Here is a 20698-nt window from a genome sequence, read left to right on the forward strand (position 1 = left end):
GAACAGAAAGAACGATTTTGTGAATGGTAGACCTGGACGTTCGTGGTTTGAAAATTTCTTGAAAAGAAATCCAATTATTTCTACTAGGGTAGCACAAAACTTAACCATCACGAGGGCATCAGTAACAGTGGAGAGTTTAGAGAAATGGTACTCAGAGGTTTATGATTATTTGAAGGAAAATGGCTTGGAAAGAATTTTAATGGAACCAAAACGTGTATTTAATGCTGATGAGACTGCTTTTTTCTTAAACCCGAAAGGAAATAAGGTTCTTGCTCTGAAAGGATCGAAAAGTGTTTACCAACAAATTCATTCAAATGAAAAGGAGTGTATAACTGTACTAATTATGGGAAATGCTGATGGCCAGTTAGGTCCACCTCTAGTAGTGTTCAAGTATGCACGAATCCCCCAGGAATTAGTCAACAGCGTCCCGGGAAACTGGGGTTTAGGTAAATCTGAAAACGGTTGGATGACGGGAGCTCTTTTCTTTGAATACCTGACAAATGTGTTCCTACCTTGGCTGAAAGAAAATAACATTCCGCGGCCAGTAATTCTGTTCGTCGACCTGACACTGCACACGAGTCGCTTCTGCCATGACAATGGAATTATTCTCGTTTCTCTATTCCCCTATGCTACACATCTGTTACAACCCATGGATGTAGCTGTATTCCGTTCTCTTAAAGAGAATTGGAAACAAAAAGTCCACGAATGGCGCCGTGAAAATGTGGAAAATCCCATTCTGAAAAAGAAAGATTTTTGTCCACTACTGAAACAAGTCCTTGATGAGAAGATATCGCCCATCATAATCCAAAATGGATTTAAGAAATGCGGATTAGTGCCCTGGGATCCATCAGCTCCATTTAAGACCATCCAGAAAAGTCCCTCGTTGGCTGTTACAGTTCAGCACAGTCAAAGGCAGCTCAATGCAGCCTTTAAAATTTTGGAGGAATACATTGGGTGTGAAGAAGTGAATAATTTTAAACAATATGCAACTTGGACAGGCCCTGATGAGGACAGAAATCTATTTAATATATGGCACAAAATGAAGATCGACGTTTCAATGAATGAGGAAGCATTGACTCTTCCTGAAAATGAAATTACAATAGAAGAAAATGGGGCTGAAGGAATGGCTTCTGTGCATTCAATTGAAGATGAAGATTGAAGATGATGATTATCAACACCAACCAGCAGAGATTTCTAGCCTCAGTACGGATGATGATTGTCAGGCAGCTATTTCATTGGAGGTGACAAACGACAGTATCAATAAAAGTTGTGACAAAGAGGCCACATCTCAAAGAGGAACGGATAACACTGACATTCCAAGTCCGTTTAAAAGATCAATGTACTGGCCAGAAGATAATAAAAAAAGAAATGTGACGAAAAATAAGAGACTGTTTGCTCCTCCAGTGGTAACATCAGACAAGTGGCGCGAGCACAATGAAAGCAAACAAAAGAAAAAATGGAGTTAGAAAAGCAGAAAGAAGAAAGAAAACTAGAGAGGCAGAAGAAGAAAGAAGAGAAAGAGGAGATGATGAAAAGAAAAGCAGAAGAAAGAGCACAGAAGCAGCTATGTACGTCCAAGAAGAATGTTAAGAGGAAGAAAAAGAGGAAATCAGACACCACTTCCTCTGAAGAAGAAGATTCTTGGAGGCCTTCGGGGAACAGCGCTGACGATGTTAGTTTTGGAGAGGAAGATGATCTTGTATTAGAAGAAACGGAATATACCGATGCTAATGTAACACTGGAAAACGTAGAGATGCAGGGAGAACTTGAACCTAAGGTTTTGCTTAATGAAATTCTTGGTGATGGCAACAAGACTAATGACAAAATAATATCTACAAGAAGCGAGATATACGTATCTCATTTTGAGCCTTCAACCTCAAACCATTTGAAGTACCTAAATGATAGACTCTTAGTTGAAGAACCTCAGGAAAATGGAATAGAATTTGCAGTGGATGAACATAGGGAAGAGGAGCAAATGGAGGAAGAAGGGCAGGTAGAAGAGACAAAGCCACAGTCTGAGCGTAGTCTACAATCAAGAAAGGATGCAACTGAAGGCGAAGACTTGTCGAAACCACCTGTTAGAGATAAAAGCATTGTTGAAGTGCAGAAAGTCTGTGGCAGTGTATGTGGCATTCAAGAACGCATTCATGAGTCATTTGAGGGAGGAGAAAATGCAGTGACCGAGAATATTAGAGAAGGAGACTTTGTTTTAATGTCTTTTAGTGGGAAGAGGAAGGAGTGCAAATGTGTATGCCAAATCAAAGAACTGTATAGTGAAGTTGAAGCTGATGTTTTTGTTCTCAACCACTGCAACCGCATGAGAAATGTTTTCGTATTAAGTGACAGAGAGAAGAAGAAAGTCAGTGTGTCTCAGAAAATCTTGAAATTACCAAAGCCGTTGATTTTTTGTTCCTTGGAAAAACGTTATCAGTTTCCACACGCAATAGACATTGGATAGTACGGTAATTGTACGAATGACAGGGCTTCAAATGTTCAGATCAGTGATTTGAAAGTTTCTATTACGTTAAAAATGTATGAGGTGTGAAAGGTGAGAATGCATAAAAAATATATGTTCGCCGTCTCTTCGTTAAAAAGGATTATTCGGTAAGATTAACTTCAACAAGTTTTCTGTTGTTGGTTTTTATTTTACAGGAGCTATAGACTATAACATTCCAAAGTTGTACAAAACCTATTAGTTACTATCATGAAATATTTCAATAAATTTCACTGTAATATGAAGTGTCCATTATTGGTGCATCCATGTGTCCACTATTGGTTTTCTCCTTTTCTTTCGTGTCCACTATATCAACATTTTTAACCTTGTGTAAAAATATATTTAAAATATGGAAATCTATTACTGTTTTACTGTTATGGGTATGCAGCATTTAGAGGAAGAGTTGATGAATAAGGAAATACATACCCTGAATATTTAATGGCATAAACAAGCACCTTATTTCACAAAAGAATAGATCATTTGCCTTAATGTGTCCACTATTGGCCCCGTTACCTTATATATAGGCAGCAACGTCAAATTAGAAAAGGGAAAAAATAGAAAGGACAAGCGACATAATGAGACAAGGGCATTGTAGACTGTGCCACTGATAAAACAGGAACAATTTAGAGTTGGTTGTCTTCTGCTCACGCTGATGAAGATTTAAAAATGATTTATTTTTTAGTGATGTGTTTGTAATATGATATACTATGTAAATAAAGATACTGAGTGGCTTACTGATCAATAAATTATAGGCCTACATTGATAGTTATGATTCATAATTGCAGAGTATCATTTGCTGCTGTGCAATTGAGAGGATTTAATGTAAAAATCAAAATGAGCTCACTACATGATGTATGGCTGCTGAATCAAAGATGTGTGAATAATCTCTTCTGCTATGATATTGCATTGTGAAGATACCTGTATACACTGAAAATCTGGCTAAGGAGCAGATTTCCTTCTTCACTGTAAACAATCTTTTGAGTGTACTCAAATATAATATCCAAGGAAATGGATACACATCCAATATATGTAACATGATAATAGTTGTAGAAGCAACAACATAATACTTAAACTGAGTCTTCTGTGATGTGTTAAATTACTTCAGAATACTGATTAAAATCTTTAGCAATACCACGAGTATAACCACTGTTAACAGTGCAGGTTATAGAATGTAGAAAATGATTGAAATTCACAATGGTTTGAATGGAATATTATAATAATGATCTTACTCGCAGATAGTCTGTCACAGTTCTTATGATAGTATTGGAAAGGAACAACCAAGCATCAAATATATGACTTGTTCTTAGCATAGTTATCTTTCTCCAAATATCATCCATGAAAGTGAAGCTGAATCATGTAACCAGCTGAAAAATACAGTGATCTTCACAAACTCTTAAATAGGGTTACCGCAATTATCACTGAACTTTGCCAAGGTATACGAAATAAAATATGCACTCCCAATCTGTGGAAACTATGCATTAAAATATGCACATGCACAAACATTCCTTCCAATAATACCTTAGCCAACTACCATGAGTTGAACAGTTTTCTTTGGATTTAAATATCCAAATATAATTTATTAAAAAACAATAGAAATCATGGTTTCAACCGTCATCAATGATAACATTATCCTCACGAATACCTTTCAATAGGAACACATTCATATTGTCCTTCCCTTTGACATATACAGACCCTCGCGGTTCAAACTCGTACCGTTCAGACAGAACAGGTACACATGTACCAGCAACCTGAATCCTTCCAGGAACACCCGTGGAATCCATGCGACTAGCAATATTTACAGCATCTCCCCAAATGTCATAGTACAGTTTAGTTGTACCAATAACACCAGCAGTTACGTCCCCAAAGTTATAACCGACTCTCAGAATAAGGTTGAACTCTAATAGATCTCTATTAAAATCATCAATGACTTTCTGCATGGCCATAGCAAAGTCCATCAGTTCAAATAAATGTTGATTGGGATGTTTATTCGATCTTCGAATCTCAGGATTTAAGCCGGAAGCTGCCATAAAAGTGCTACCAATAGTCTTGATTTTCTCAACATTTTTAAATTCAGGCTTTGTTAACAACTCATCAAAATCACCAATCAACTCATTTAATACTCTTAAATACTCTTTTCCTCCCAAATATGATTCATCATACATTTCATTGAAATTAACAATACTGGCAAAAATAATCCCAACATTATGATGATTTTCTGAATATTTAGCTGTGTTCTTCAGTTGGTCAGCTACATGCTTAGGGATAATATTATGTAACAACCAATCAGCTTGGTTCTTCATACTTTGAACTTTGGCTTTGTCACGGGCAGCTACGATGTTACCATGAAAACTTAATCTGTAACTTATTTCAAATTCTCTGTTAAGAAACCATACTAGGATGAGCAACAAGAGAACATCGATGAAAATCTCTGCACGGTACAAATTAGTGCTACGATAGACATGTCCCATCATACAATACTTTGTGCTTGAGTTAGTGATGTCAGTCTGTTTGTTCATAGGAAAAGACAATGAGGTAGAGGTACCAAAATGATGACTATGATTTAAAAACACGTTTGGATTATTAAAGCTATCTGCACTTCCATCTTCTCCAGGTGATGATGGAAGTGAACTATTGTTCATGACAGGGAAAGGGTAAGCATGACTAGTTACTAAAGATATATACAAAATTCCAGCCACAGTTGCTAAAATGCTTTTCATCCAACAGTTCAGTTGAGTAAAATTACAAAAATGTACAAGTCCTACAAACAGCAAATAGCTGTAGTAAAAATCAGCATCAGATGCAGTCTGAAAATTATCACAAGAGAAGTTTACAAGGACTGAAATAATAGGTAAACTTACCAGCACTGCCCCAACAATATGCCAAGGGTACCAGCTTGAAAACATAGCAAGTATTCTGCGGGACAAGTTCCTTCTTGACCATGTTCTATATCTAACTTGTAAAAGTTGTCGTATGCACAATATGACAGCAAACGTCTGTATACCTGAAGCTAAAACACTAACAATGATCCACAAAACAGAAGGTATAAACAGGAGGTAGAGAGAGATAGCAACAGCAATGAAGATCATAGCAGAGATGAGGATATCGAAGTAGGTGTTGTATCGAGACGTTGCTAGTGTGGTCGGTGAATCACTCTTCTTTTCGGTGACACGGTGGGCGTGAGCTCTGTACTCCTTCTCCATCTCTTTCTGACGGAAGAAGAGGGAGAGTCCGCTAAGAGGTGGCTTCACAAAGTAACTACGATGCGAAATAACATCCTGGACACACCGGATCAGTTGGAGGTCTGACTGCTTACGGAGTTTGTGAAAACAGACACCAATGTTATCTCCCAGTGGTGGAGGCAGGTGACTACGCCTCCCTTCAACATCTTAACAACAAAAAGAAACATTAAATACTGTATAAACAATTAGGTGAACATTTAATACTTAACTGATTTCTCCTTAGTTGAATAATAACATCTTAACAAGTAACAAATTCATTTCTGATATATGAACATTTCAAGATACTTATCTCTGATCATAATACAATACAAAGAGAAGAAGAAGAGTGCAATTTTGGCATTTATTTCTGCAGTACTACCAACCAAAGGGAGTGGAACAAATGGGGAAAAGTATTAAATCAAGCTTACTCTCAACAATACTATTACTTTATACATACAACCAAAGAGAAAAGGAATGGAAAGAAAACATGATGTAATGTAGCTACTTAGCATACTGTATATCCTGGATTGAAGAATAGAATGAGGGAACAAACAAACGAAAGAAAGAAAGAAAGAAAGAAAGAAAGAAAGAAAGAAAGAAAGAAAGAAAGAAAGAAAGAGAGCAATAGACAAGCTTTTATTATAAAGGAGGCAGCAAAAAGTTACTGGCACTTTAGCTAGTGCTGACGTGCAGTAAGCACGGTTAGCTGTAAGTGTATGGAATGGATGTTTAGTTTACAAGTGGAGCTCTTGTGGAATGCACATTAGTGCTGCATTCCTACACTTATTGTTGAATGGTACTTGTATTAGCTATTAGTACGGTGACGAGTAGTGCTGGACAATGGATATTTCTAGTTGAGACATTTCTCCTAAATAAATCATGACAAAACTGTGTTTGCAAATTTCTATGTTGTTTCCGTGGTGCCACAATGCCTCAAGACAATTCATAATGAAGTTATTCAGAAAAGGGTCTGTTTTAAAACAGAAAATGTAAAAGAACAATCCATGTACTGTTGAAGCCCTAGAGAATTAAATCACTTGACGGGCATGTGAAATATTTTTGGAATTTTAAAAATGTATTTATTTGCCATTTGTATAAAACAGGGCTTATTATAGGACCCAAATAAAAAGTACCCACTATATTTATTGGTACTATACCTGTGAAATATCTATAATATTTTTTCACAGATACAATTACATGAATTAATTTATATCAAATATATAACTAAATTACCTAGAGCTACTTTAACCCAGCAGAATAACACCAAATGAACACACACATTTTTTAATGTTGAAAACATTTCTTAGCAGACAAAGAAAGGGTTCCCATAATATGAAAAACAAAAAATTAAGCTATTTTCTCAATTGTGCCAAAAGTTGAAGGGCTACAGGGCCTGGAAAAGTTTCAAATTGTGAGTCTTGGGTAGCTCTATCAAATTAAAAAAAAAAAAAATTAAAAAATCACTTCCGGCCTAAACACAGTTCCGGAAAAAAGCCTAAAATACGTAGCTTCGTTCCTTAATCGTTTTCTTTATGATATTAATCCTAGCCAAATTAACTTATTTATATAATTCTTCCTGTAACGTGTTCCTTGGTTCAATACCCTCAGGTATTTTTTGATTTTTTGAAAACATGTCCACACCGAATGTAATTATAAGGGTTTAAGTGAAACTCTGCATTGACTCACATTAGCACTCGTAGTGGTACTTAAGTGAAACAATGCACTGACTCACATTAGTGCTCATAGTGGTAGAAAAAGGCAAACTGCTAATCTAATCGACTGGATAATACTGATTAAGAAAAGGATTGTAATTTATTATATTTTATTTACCTAAAATTTGTAGCTCATATACCTAGGATGTTACCAACATTGTGTTACTTGCCTGAAGGGCTAGAGCTATGGATTATTTTGCAAACTAACAAACCTCTAACCAACGTACTAACAACTACCTATCAATTCACATATACTTTATTTAAAAGTATATCATGATCAATTTTGTCAAAAGTCTTTTCAAAATTGGGGAATACAATGGCCATCTGATCCCCTTTGTTTAGCTCTTTCGAAATTTCTTATGACAGGTTAACTAAATTTATAGGCGTAGACTGTCAAGGAAGAAATCCATGATAGTTATTAATTAAAGATGAATATCCAGATTTTGGAATCGGACATATTCACCTTATTTTCCAAAACGAAGGAAACTGAAGTGATTTTATTGTGATTGTGTGATTTTATTGTCAGGTTCTAAGCCCAGTTCCTGGGGGCTTTAAAATACTGGGGACACCCCTCACTTCAGAGGTCACAGATATGGTGGGCCCAAGCCTAGGGTATGGGTGACGACCCCAACGGCATCAGTGGCGGAGAAGGTACACTTCGGTACGGTATCGGTGGCAGAAACGGGAAACTTGTAGTGTTTGTACTCCAGAGGAGCGCCTACAGAAGGCGTCTGTACTCCAGTGGAGCGGCCTAGAATTACACCTGGCAGTAGGTATAAAATGCCTTTCGGAGTGGTGACCCCATCGTAATAATAGCCGATACATGATACGGTACTAGTAAATCAGCATCGATCCCACTGTCAGCAGCGCTGAAGATGGTTTTCCGTGGTTTCCCATTTTCACACCAGGCAAATGCTAGGGCTGTACCTTAATTAAGGCCACGGCCGCTTCCTTCCAACTCCCAGGCCTTTCCTATCCCACTGTTGCCATAACATCTATCTGTGTCGGTGCGACGTAAAGCCACTAGCAAAAAAAAAAAAAAATCAGCATCGGAGAAGGTTAGGGCATCCCTTACAGGTGATGTGCAGTTCTTAGGGTACTGGGGCAACTGTGAGAAATGGGCGACTAGTAACCAACATTAAGATATGAAAAGTAAATCTTATGACCCTGACAGGAAAGGCGGAGGAAGTAGTACACTTCATGGAGAAGGAGAAAGTGGAAATGATGGGGCTGAGCGAAGTGAAATGGAAAGGTAACGGAAGGAATAAATTGAGGAAAGGATACACATTATACTGGAGTGGTGGCCAAGAGGCAATAAACGGAGTGGGACTAATCATCTTGAAGCAATTGGAGGAGTATGTTGAAGTGGTAGAATGTGTGAGTGACAGAGTAATGAAGAACAGACTGAAGTGATGGACTTCATACAGGTTCATGCACCACAGACGGGAAACAGGGAACAAGATATTGAAGGATTCTTGGAGAAAGTAGAAAGAGAAATTTCAGGTGTGGAAGAGGTTATTATGGGAGATCTGAATGCACAGGTCAGAAACGAGAGACAAGGAAAGGAAGAAGTCACTGGTCCATATGGATACGGGAAAAAAAATCGTGAAGGAGGGGAACTAGTGGACTTCTCTGAAGTGAATGGACTGATAGTGGGGAATATATAAGTTTCCAAAGAAAAACAGCAGGAAAATTATGAGATACGGGTGGGGTGACAGAAGAACAAAATCAGTAATTGACTACTTTTTGGTGGAAAGGACAAATCACAGGAAGTTGATGGATGTGACAGCTTTACCAGGAGAAGCATTTGATGGGGACCATAGAGTTGTGGTGGCAAAATTATGGTTGGGAAAAATGGAAAAACTAAAAGAGATAAGAGAAAGTAAAATAAAAGTATGGAAATGAAAGAAAAAATGTACAGGAAGATTTTCAGGAGAAACTGAAGCAACAAATCCCAGTTACTGAAGTGGAAAATGTAGAAGAGGAGTGGGCCAATTTTAAAAAGGCATTTGTTGGTGCAGCAGAGAATGCTTGTGGCAGAACATCTACAAAAGTGAAAGAAAAGGAGACATCGTAGTGGAATGAGGAAGTGAGGAAAGTGGTAATAATAATAATCATATGGCCTCAGCTACCGTGTGAAGACATTTCAATCTGACGCCATCTGGCTATCTGCTCGTCAATTTCGACATTCCATTTTACTCTAGGCCCACTAGAGGGCAGACCGAGTAAACAGAAACTCTCTTGGGCATCTATGGCTGAGATTTAATGAATTTTGTCGGGTAAACACCAAATGTGTCAGCAGAGATCTTTTACATGCCGACATCGTACGACATGGAGTGTCGAATGGACTTTTTTCCGCCCTTCAAAAATCCAACTACCTCTGCCGGGTTTGAACCCGCTATCTTGGGATCTGGAGGCTGACACTCTACCACTGATCCACAGAGGCAGCTAGGAAAGTGGAGAAAGAAAAGAAGACAGCCTGGCAAGAATGGAACTGAGATCAAACAGAAGAAAGCAAGAGGAAGTATCTCAACTGCAAATGGAGATGTTAGAAGGTGGTAGGAGAAGATGATTTGGGAAGAATTCACACAAAAAATGGATGTAAGTGGCAGTAAACGGATGCTGTATGTACTTAAAATCAAATCAAATCAAAATCTCTTTATTTGCAAATGGGGTGTCTACCTCGGTGGCAACTGGTACTCTAAAATACATTATTGCCAAGCACTAAATTTTAAATTAACAAGAAAAGAAGAAAATTTTCCTAGAATACAATATTACACAATTTACGCTAAAAATTATTTCTATTAAACACACACCTCATCCTTAATAAATTTATATTGTTTACAAAATTCTACTTATAATATCTCCTGTACTTACAAACATAGTCAACTCATATACAGTATGTGAACTTGTAAGAAATAAGAGGACAGAAAGAGTTATTACAAAGCTAGCAACAAAGGAAGATGGGGAATTGTTAATACACCCAGAAGAGATAGAGAGAAGATGGAAGGAGTTATTTTGATATGTTATTGAATGTGAACAACTCTGCAGCATAGATAGAAGCAATACAGTGTGAGGACTCAACAACAGAGGATGATATAACAATGCTGGCGATAGAGTTAGTGGTACAAAAGAAGAAGATGGGAAAAAGCAACAGGGATGGATGAAATCAATGTGGAAATGCTAAAGGTTGCTGGACCTGTTGGTATGCAATGTTTGTACCAACTACTAAAGTGTATCTGGAAACAAAAATGTGTACCAGAGGACTGGAAAAAAGGGATAATACTACCAGTATTTAAGAAAGGGCACAAGAAAGTTTGTAGTAACTATAGAGAAATCACACTTATATCGCAGGTAGTTAAAATATTGGAAAGGATATTAGAAAGAAGAATGAGAAGAAAGATTGAAGGAGAGTTACAAGAAGAACAATATGGGTTCAGGAGTGGAAGATCTACAGTGGATCCAATCTTTAGCAGTGAGAGAGCTGATGGAAAAGAACTGGGAATATGGAAAGGATCAGGTCATGACTTTCATAGATGTAGAAAAGGCATATGATAATGTCCCCCGAGAGAAGGTTTGGGAAACCGTAGTTAAAAAGAGACTTGGAAGAGAAATGTTAGAAATGGTGCAAGCAATGTACAACAACTGTGTTAGCAGGGTACTGACCCCAGTTGGAAAGACAGAATGGTTTAGGAATAAGACTGGACTAAGACAGGGGAGTGTGCTGTCACCTCTTTTGTTTATTATGGTCATGGACAAAATTGTAAAGGAAACAAAGGAAGCCTATGGAGATAAAGAGATGAAGATACTGCTATTTGCAGATGATGGGGAAAGAACAGCAAAGAAGTGCAACAACCAGATGTACTGAACGAAAAAAAAAAAGCATGAAAATCAGTACAGATAAAAGCTAGGCTATGGTGATGTGAGAGGGGAAAGGCAATGTGAAAATTGGAAGTCGGAGTCTGGAAATTGTGGACAGCTTTAAATACCTAGGAAGTGAATTAATGCAAAATGCCAGGGTGGACATGGAGATTAGCAGGAAGGTACAGCAGGGCAACGCATTCTACCAAAGTGTAAGAAAACTTGTTTGGTGCAAAGAAGTACCATGGAAAAGTAAAGAGATAATGTACAAAGTGTACTATGTACCCATGCTGACTTATGCAGCTGAGACTTGGACTCTGACTAGCAGGCAAGAGAGTAGAATTCAAGCCAGTGAGATGAAATTCCTAAGAAGTTTGATAGGAAAGACAAGGAAAGACAGAGTACGAAATGAAGATGTTAGAAAGGAAGTAAAGCTAAATGAGAGAATTGAAAAGAATAAACTAAGGTAGTTTGGACATGTAAAGAGGATGGAGGAGAACAGAATTCCAAGACAGATGCTGGAGGCAAAACATGAGGACAAGAGAGCAAGAGGAAGGCCTAGAACAAGGTGGATTGAATCAGTGAAGAGCAGCATAAGACGACGAAATTTAGACTCAGACAAGATCGTGGAAGAGGAATGGTGAAAGGAAAGAGGAAGATGGAGAAGTGCCATAAATACCCCGACCCGGCAGGAGCTAGATATGAGGAAATGATGATGATATTGTCAGGTTCTAGATGAAGTGTAAGGGGGTTTCTAAGAATATTGAAACAGCCTTCAATTACATCAAGAGGGTTCCTTTTTACAATCTGCTTTACATCACACTGAATCAGTTAGGTCTTATGGCAACCACGGCCTTAATAAAAGTACAGTTCCAGCATTTGCCTGGTGTGAAAACAGAAAGCCACGGAAAACCATATTTAGAGCTGTTGACAGTGGGGTTTGAACCTACTATCTCCCGAATGTAAGCTGCCAGCTACGTGACTCAAACTACGCAGCCACTCGCTCGGTAAGAAGAAATCTGATCTGATGCAACATTTGTATCAAGAAATTGTATCAATAAATTTCCAATTTCTTTGAAATCATTTAAGAAACGGCTAGGAAAACAGATAGGGAATCTGCCACCTGGGCGACTGCCCTAAATACAGATCAGTAGTGATTGATTGATTAACTGATTGATTGAACATCATTTTCAGCAGGTGCTTTGATGAAAGGTAAGATCTACATTCATTTTAAACTTCACTCACTATTACCTCCTAACTAATAATTTAGGCATACCATAATGAAACTGAATGCCTGCCCATGCTGCTTCAGCTTACCGGTGAGTCTAGTAATTGATTATGGGCAATCTGTTCCTCTGACTTCCTGTATGTGCAGTAAATTTTCACTGCAAATCTTTGTAGATTTATTTCTAATGGTAATGGTAGTGATAACTTATTACTGTACTCTGTTTATAGGTCTACCTTACTTTGCCAGGCATTTCTGGAGATTCTCTAGGATGAGACCCATAAAAGATGTGATTCTCCTTAGTGTTAAAACTTTTCTCAGTATACACAGCAGACTATTTGCTTTACGTCGCACCGACACAGATAGGTCTTACGGGGATGATGGGATATAAAAAAGCTAGGACTGGGAAGGAAGCGGCTGTGGTCTTAATTAAGGTACAACCCCAGCAATTGCCTGGTGTGAAAATGGGAAACCACAGAAAACTATCTTCAGGGCTGCCTACAGTGGGGTTCGAACCCACTATTCCCTGAATGCAAGTCCACAGCTGTGTGCCCCTAACCGCACAGCCAACTCGATCGGTATATGGCAGTGTTCTATATATTTGCTGAGCAGGAACATCAGCTGATGGTTCTCCTTTTCAAAGTCCCAGTAATTTGCCACTTCAGCTATTATTTTTCTACTTTGGTTATGAGCAGTTGTACAAGCACCTTTCTGAAGAGGAGTTCAGAGCTCCTAACTTACATCTGATGCAGTTGATGTCGCATCAGCCATAGAGATTATTTATTTCATGTAATGAACTCTCCAAACTGCTAAAAACAGGGAATTCATCATCATCATCATCCATTTCCCTCACCCACCTCCTCTCGGGTTGGGATGTTTATGGTCCCTTTCCATCTTCCTCTATCTAACCACCATTGTTCCTTCTTAACTGTGTTTCAATCCAGGTTCCTTCTAATGATACTATTCTCATTTATTTTCAAACCACCTTAGTCTGGGTCTCCCTCTTGTCCTCCCTCCTCCTGTTTGGCTCTCCATCATCTGCTTTGATGTCCCTCCTTTTTTCCATCCTCTTAATATAAGTTTATCCCTCTCCATTCTGTCGTAAAACTTTTCCACTGATTTCATTCCTGATGCCCCCATTTCTTACTCTGTCCTTTCTTGTCTTTCCTCTCACACTTGCCTGGGTTCTCCCGTCTGTTTGTCAGTGTCCAGGTCTCCGCTGCAAATATCAGTGTTGGGTAGTAGTGCATCTTATACATCACCTCTTTATACTTCATTGGTACTTCCTTTCTCTACACCAGATGTCTCACACTCTGGTAGAATACATTTCCCTACTAAATCGTTTTACTGATCTCCATGTCCAGTCCTGCATCCTGATTCAGTTCACTTTCCAAATGCTTGAAGCTCTCCACAATTTCAAGGTTTTGTCCCTTTAGTTTTATAATTCCTTTCCCCTGTAATCAAAACCATTGTCTTACTCTTTTCCTCACTGGTTTTCAGTCCATTATTTTCAATAATCGAGTTGCCATTGTTCTTCCTCTGTTTGCTCCCCACACCACAAAATCACCTGAAAACACCATTACCTTCAGCTCCCTGTCCCCACATTTTACTCTTTACAATTTTGTCCATAACCATCATGAATAACAGTAGTGACAGCACACTTCTTGTTGCAGTCCAGTTTCATTCTAAAACTACTCTGTCCTCCCCCATGTGCCTGGACACTGCTACAACAATTTTTGTCATTGCCTGCACATATTCTATCATTTGTTTTCCAAATCCTTCCCGCTGCATTATTACTTTCCATATGTTTATGCGGCATACACCATTGTAAGCCTTTCCTAAACCAAGGAATATCATCACCATATCTCTTCTGTATTCCCATTGGTTTTCCCTGAAGATGGGGTCTAGTGTTGATCTTCCATTCTGAAAGCCATATTGCTCTTCTTGTATTTGTCTTTCCCCTTTCTTCTCATTCTCTTTTTCTAGTGCCCTTTCAAATATTTTTGCTCGATAATTATCACATGAACAAGCTATTTGTGTACAGGCTGTGCATGAACATTTTTAACAATCTTACAATGGGAATACACTTTTATAAACAATCAGTCATACGAAGGTCGATCAAATATAAATGGGATTTTTGTTCCTGAACATCAACGGTTGGTAGGACTGGCCCCACGCTTCTGCTATGCTTAGGCACGACCATTAGGAGTTGGGAGAGCATGCTGTTAGATATTTCCTGCCATTTCATCAGTAATGCTCACAATGTCGGAGCAACAGGTGCATCTCTCTACTGCACAACGCATAATTATAAAATTTCTTGCTTGTGAAGGAGTTACAGTGGTGGAAGTTTGCCAGAGATTGACTGCACAGTTTGGTGATCAAACATTGTCAAGGACATGTATTTGCCTGGCATAAAAAGTTCAAGGAAGGATGAGAACTTGAGGAAAATCAGCAACACGATCGCGTCCTCGAACAATCATTACAGACAAAAACATTTGGAAGGTGGGAACCTACTCATAACTTAACCTTAGTTTCGCTGCAAAATATGAGCCCAACCGATTTGACAAGTCCTCCTCCTCCACGTGGTCCCATACTGCAGCTCTCTCTCCAAGCTACAGGAAATGCACTGGACTACACTTGATCATCCTCCTTACAGCCCAGACTTATCGCCCTGCGATTTCCATTTATTCGAACCGCTTAAAGAAGCTCTAGAAGGGCAACAATTTGAAGATGATGGGAGTGTGGAAGACTGGAATAATAACAATAAGACTTCATGCGCAACTGGCTGGCGATACGACCCTGTTCTTTTTACGATGAGGGCATCAAAAAGCTGCCCATAAACTGGGACAAATGCATTTCCAAAGCAGGAAACTATGTGAAAAAATAAATTGCAATTGCCTTGTGGTTTTCAATACATGAATTTAAACAAAAAATAAAATCCCATTCATATTTGATTCCCACTCGTAACTCTATTGTTACCTGCCCTGCCTTAATAAAATTTGGCAAAAGGACTCCCCAATATCCCTAGTAAGTGTTAAGGGTCTGGTAGCATGTGAAGCATTGCCCCCTGTGGAGTGGCACTTGGCAAAAGTGGCACATGTAGCTGGTTTCCTTCCTCATCTTTTTAGCGCTGCACACTTTGTACGGCTTTGTGGCTTATTTCTTTTTTCCTCCTCCTACGATCACTTCCAGCTTGTGTTTCTTCACGTCACCTCACAATCTCTAGATGGGATCATAGTGCGAAGTTCGGCCCATGGGCTAATCTTATATGCCTCACTGTCCTCATCAACAGTATCACATCCAGTGTACACTGCTACTTCTAGAAGGAAGTTCTTGTACCTCAATATGCTGTGTGGGTTCTGTGTCTTCCAGAGACAGAAAGCATTCAACAGTGCACAATTTATAAGCCATACCTCTATCTTTTTGCTCCAGTTTATTGTCTTCATAAATTTATTATGCTCTAAGTTGCACAATAATTTCTCATTGTGCTTTCTTCTCCTATTTATAAAGAACCAATGGCACCTTGGTGCAATGTGCTTATCATCTGTACCTCTCGCTTGTCCTTCCAAGTTTGGAGAACTTTACCCTATCAGCAACAGATGCTTGCATCAGTCTTCAGTTCCTTTCCTGAATAAACAAATGTTTTGAGTTGAGCTTGTTGGCTCTAATGGTACCACAGACTATGGTCTCCCTTTTCAGTAAGGCCTCAGCTGAACCTATGCTGTTGTTAGTAGTGGTCTTGGTAAATGTGGTGATTGTTTAAAAGAGGTTTCACAACACTTAGGATGGTTTAATCCAGCTTTTTTCCCCTCGGCAGTATAAATCTCTACGGATCTTATGTATCCTGTTCTGGCTTCTCAAACCATACGGACCAGAATGTCGTACTCACTAATTTGCCTCGATTATACGTCCTGAACCTAAGTCTACCTGTCTACAGAAACACTGCCTCATCGAGTGACAGTTCCTGAGAAGGTTTATACAGTTCTTTGAAACATTTTACAAAATGTTCAAAAACTGACTTCACTTATCGTCTACTGAAGTGTCATGCACAACATATAAATTCAGGAGTCCCAGTAATTGGACTGGTCCTCTAGTGATCCTTGCTCCTCTCTTCCATCACCAGCCTCATATATATAACTATAGCTACGAATCTCTTCATTTCTTCCATAGAAGTGTGCACCCATTTCAAGTTTTTAGGGGATTCCTTATACCTATTTGCATTTAGCAGGCAATAAAGATCAGATTGCTCAACGAAGAGATTGAACAGTTCTTCACCACATAACCTATCAATTATTTCCCCAATGCTACGAGGAACAATGGTATTATATGTAAGCCCGTGATTACCTTGGAATATGTTACAGAAATCGATTCCCATTGCGAACCAGAAATACTTGTCCCAAATGAGTAAATTTATAATACCAATATAATTGGATATTATAAATTTTCCAGCTAACTCATTCCTGTTGCCAGCGTTTTGCCCCTGTGTGCCAATTTGGGCTCATCAGTTGGTAACTAGCATACCTACCAAGACACATGGCTAGTGCTCATAGCGCATTGGCACTGCCAGGGACTCCAAGTAGCCTTGGTATTACCTTGAAATAGTTCCAGATTTCTGGGAGGATCACGCTTCACAAAACCATCCGCACAGTCAACACCATACATATTTCTATTTACATCCTCACTTTCTGAATAACTGAGATAACTTAAACAAGCAATACAACAATTTTTATGCTCACTTGTTAAAGTTCAAGGTTGCAAATCACTTGAGATATCTAAATTTACTTCTGCATCACTAATAGGGACATCTGATAAGCTATTAGAGCATAATTAATTAATTCTTTCCTCTTCATTCAAACTAACATCAACATGGCTTGCCGTGTAGGCAAAAATGCGAGAATGTGAAGAACTTCCTGTGTTTTATTCATCATAGCAGAAAAATTATGAATTAAAAACGTTATAAAAGTTTATTGTTCGTATCTATGATGTTTCTACTCAACGCTGCGAGAATAAACTTCCCCACCCTACAATGGAAGTAATCGCAAGACGTGAAATAATAATAAAGTGCACGAACAAGAATTCTCATGGCCCGTTATCTGCAGTTTTACTCGCTACTACAGTGTCTGTACACAATGTGTTAATAGAAGACAACGCTCTAGTGTTGCAAGTATAACAAGACTGAAAGTTTTGCAGTAATAACAACAATCGTATGTTACCATAGAGCAGACCTTCTGCAGTGGTACCATCTAGGGGGGGGGGGGCTGTGTACCAATTTCAGCATTCTGACTATGCTGCTATCTAGCAATGGAAGTCAAATTCTACTGGAATGGACTCATGGCCGAGTTAAAATTAATTTTGTCGGGTGACACCGAGTGAACTACCAGGGATGTTTAACATGCCAACAACGACATGTACCCAATACCAATATTTCTGACTGCTCTTCAAAAATCACTACCTCAGCCGGTATTGATCATGTGAACTTGGGATCACGAGCCTGACACTTTACCACAAGATATTGGGCCGGTTACTAGATTCACGTATAAAATGACTGAAACCTACCAAGTGAGGACTAGGGAGCTGAGTGCCCAAGAAAACTTGCATATAGGAATAGCAACTTCTGGCTCGGTGAGAAAAACAACCAGGAAATAGCACCACTCCTCACATCCTTTGTATGCCACATTAGTGATGTCCAAGCTTTCTTTAACAGGTGATGGAGGGAAAAAACATGTAAAATGTAGTTAGTGGGACATAAAGCAAATAACATTATTATATTATTAACAGATAATGGTAACACTGTTGAGGATTCAACTAGCCTTTGGGCTGAGGACACAACATTTTCTTTGGGTTGTAACAAGGGCCCGCTTTGTATACACTGCAGCCTATTAACTTATAGGACTACCCTGTTCAGTGTTAAGACCTGTCTATTATTCCTGTGTTCTTCATTAAGTATATAGTCCCAGTAGCGAGTATGTTTGTATTGCCAAATATGTTGTACCTCTTTCGCAATAGAGCCTTGCGTGTACAGATTATATGAAGGGTAGTTTCTATTTCCTTTCTGTGTAGTCTTACATTTTTTTTTTTTTGCTAGTTGTTTTACGTCGCACTGACACAGATAGGTCTTATGGCGATGATGGGACAGGAAAGGGCTAGGAGTGGGAAGGAAGCGGCCGTGGCCTTAATTAAGGTACAGCCCCAGCATTTGCCTGGTGTGAAAATGGGAAACCACGGAAAACCATCTTCAGGGCTGCCGACAGTGGGGTTCGAACCTACTATCTCCCGAATACTGGATACTGGCCGCACTTAAGTGACTGCAGCTATCGAGCTCGGTTGTCTTACATTCTAGGTTGTTCTTTAGAATTCCCATTTTATTTAAATGCTTCTTCACAGGTGCATGTCCTGTGAGGAGTGCTAAATCTTAACAGAGTTCTACTGCACTTAAGTACTGTTTCAGTTGTCATCTTACAGGGTACTTCAATAAATAGTTGTTCCATTCCACTTTTTGGGGTGTTCGTCCCTGGACCAGCTCCTGACAATTTCCTTAATGGAACAGTTAGGCACCATATTCCAAGAGCTGGTTCTTGTCCTAGAAAGCATGATGCTGATCCTTGTCTAGTAAGATTATCAGTTTTTTCAGTTTCCACAACACCTCTGTGATCTGGTACACAAAGCAAACTGATATCATTGTGTTCTCCAAGGTTTAACAATGCATTGAGGACTCAATGTACATACAGCGTGAGCTGCAATGTTAGTGGTACAAGGCCACTAACATGTACATGTTTTTAAAAATGTGCTGGAACTTTGGTTAGTTCCATGCCCGGCCGCCTTTGCCCCCAGGAATTAATATGGTACTTATTTTTGGTGTAGGCTGAGTGAACCTCAGGGCCATGTGCACCTCGAGAAATGAGTACAATTACCAAGTGGCTTGTAATTAAATTTGGAATACTTTTCCATGTAAAAAGAATGGGGGTTAGCAAGAAGGGAATTGGAAAGAGAAGTTAAGGGAAAAAGACCAATTGGAAGACTGAGAAGAAGGTGTATGGATCAGATTTGGAAGGACATTAGAGAAACTGGATTGAATGTTGCGGAAGTAATGGAGCAGGAAATGTGGAAAGACAGAAAGGAGTGGAGGAGGCTTGTTAACCACATCCGGGCGACTGGAGTGGGACATTGATGATGATGATGATGATTACTTTTCCAGGGTGTCAGTATTGTGGCAGGTTATCAGGGTCCCCAAAACTAAAATTAACATTCTGAGAAGTAGTGTGTTTTACTATCCACTAAATTTATTACGTTATCACCAGGAAGATGGTGAAGGGAGATTGTTGCTTAATGTAGTGGTATACCGGGAAAGTGAGTCAATAATAGACACAATGAGAAAAAGGAGAACTGTATTTTTCTGTCATATATCAAGATTAGATGAAACCAGGCTACTGAAACAACTATTTAACCTCTTTCGGAAAAATAAAACAAAAAATAATCGGTCAATGAAGTCCAAGATGGTTTAAAAGAGTCATATTACAATGCAACAAATCGCAAATAGAGAAAAGGATTCTGGAGAACAAACATATAAGAATTAAACTAAAAACTTTGTAATGAAAACAATGTATCTAATGAAGAAAGGGCGGCCAGGTTGGAAAGAATGAAGAGGTTTTGGGAGAGGAGGAAGATTATGAAAGCTAAATTCCCAGTTAATTCTTTGAAGACTTACATGTATATGATTTGATTTAAGTGCTCCAATGTGGTCATAAAATATGTAAATAAATAAACGACTATCAACATTTAAGTTCACCGCGCCCAAGTTTTCCACACTACACAATTTTTATTCGTAACCTCTTCGTACAAACATCAAACTCCTGTTCTCCAACATGTCATACACAGCACATTGTTGTTCCAGAACAGTTCAGTTTGCAACTAACAAGCCTTGTTGAACTCCGATAAGCTGTCTAATAACAGACTGACTTTTCACTGCATGATTCGTCATGGACTCGTGACCATGCTGTAACTGCTTGCATTAATTTGCCACTGACCCACTCAAGACTGGCTCACTGTTGCTTGCTCTACTCTTTATATAGACCAGCAGAAGATTTTAGCAGTTTCCACTTCCAGATCATTCTGGGTGCCTGCTCCATTGTTAATCAGCTTCCAGCTTCTTCTGCTGCTTCCTTATCACAAGCCTCAACAATTCGTCGGT

The 20698-nt window shown here is 38.9% G+C and overlaps 1 protein-coding gene across 1 annotated transcript in view; it reads right to left on the reverse strand.

Annotated features, from left to right (window-relative positions):
* Nucleotides 1–4098: 4098 nt before the first annotated feature.
* The window catches only part of Ac13E (Adenylyl cyclase 13E), a 94961-nt gene continuing 78361 nt past the window's right edge, over nucleotides 4099–20698 (reverse strand). Inside the window, exon 9 of the mRNA XM_067156071.2 lies at nucleotides 4099–5879. Coding sequence (XP_067012172.2) covers nucleotides 4099–5879 — 1781 coding nt within the window. The remainder of the gene's footprint in view (nucleotides 5880–20698) is intronic.

This window comes from Anabrus simplex, chromosome 12, assembly GCF_040414725.1.
Source record: "Anabrus simplex isolate iqAnaSimp1 chromosome 12, ASM4041472v1, whole genome shotgun sequence".
In the NCBI taxonomy this organism is placed as follows: Eukaryota; Metazoa; Arthropoda; class Insecta; order Orthoptera; family Tettigoniidae; genus Anabrus; species Anabrus simplex.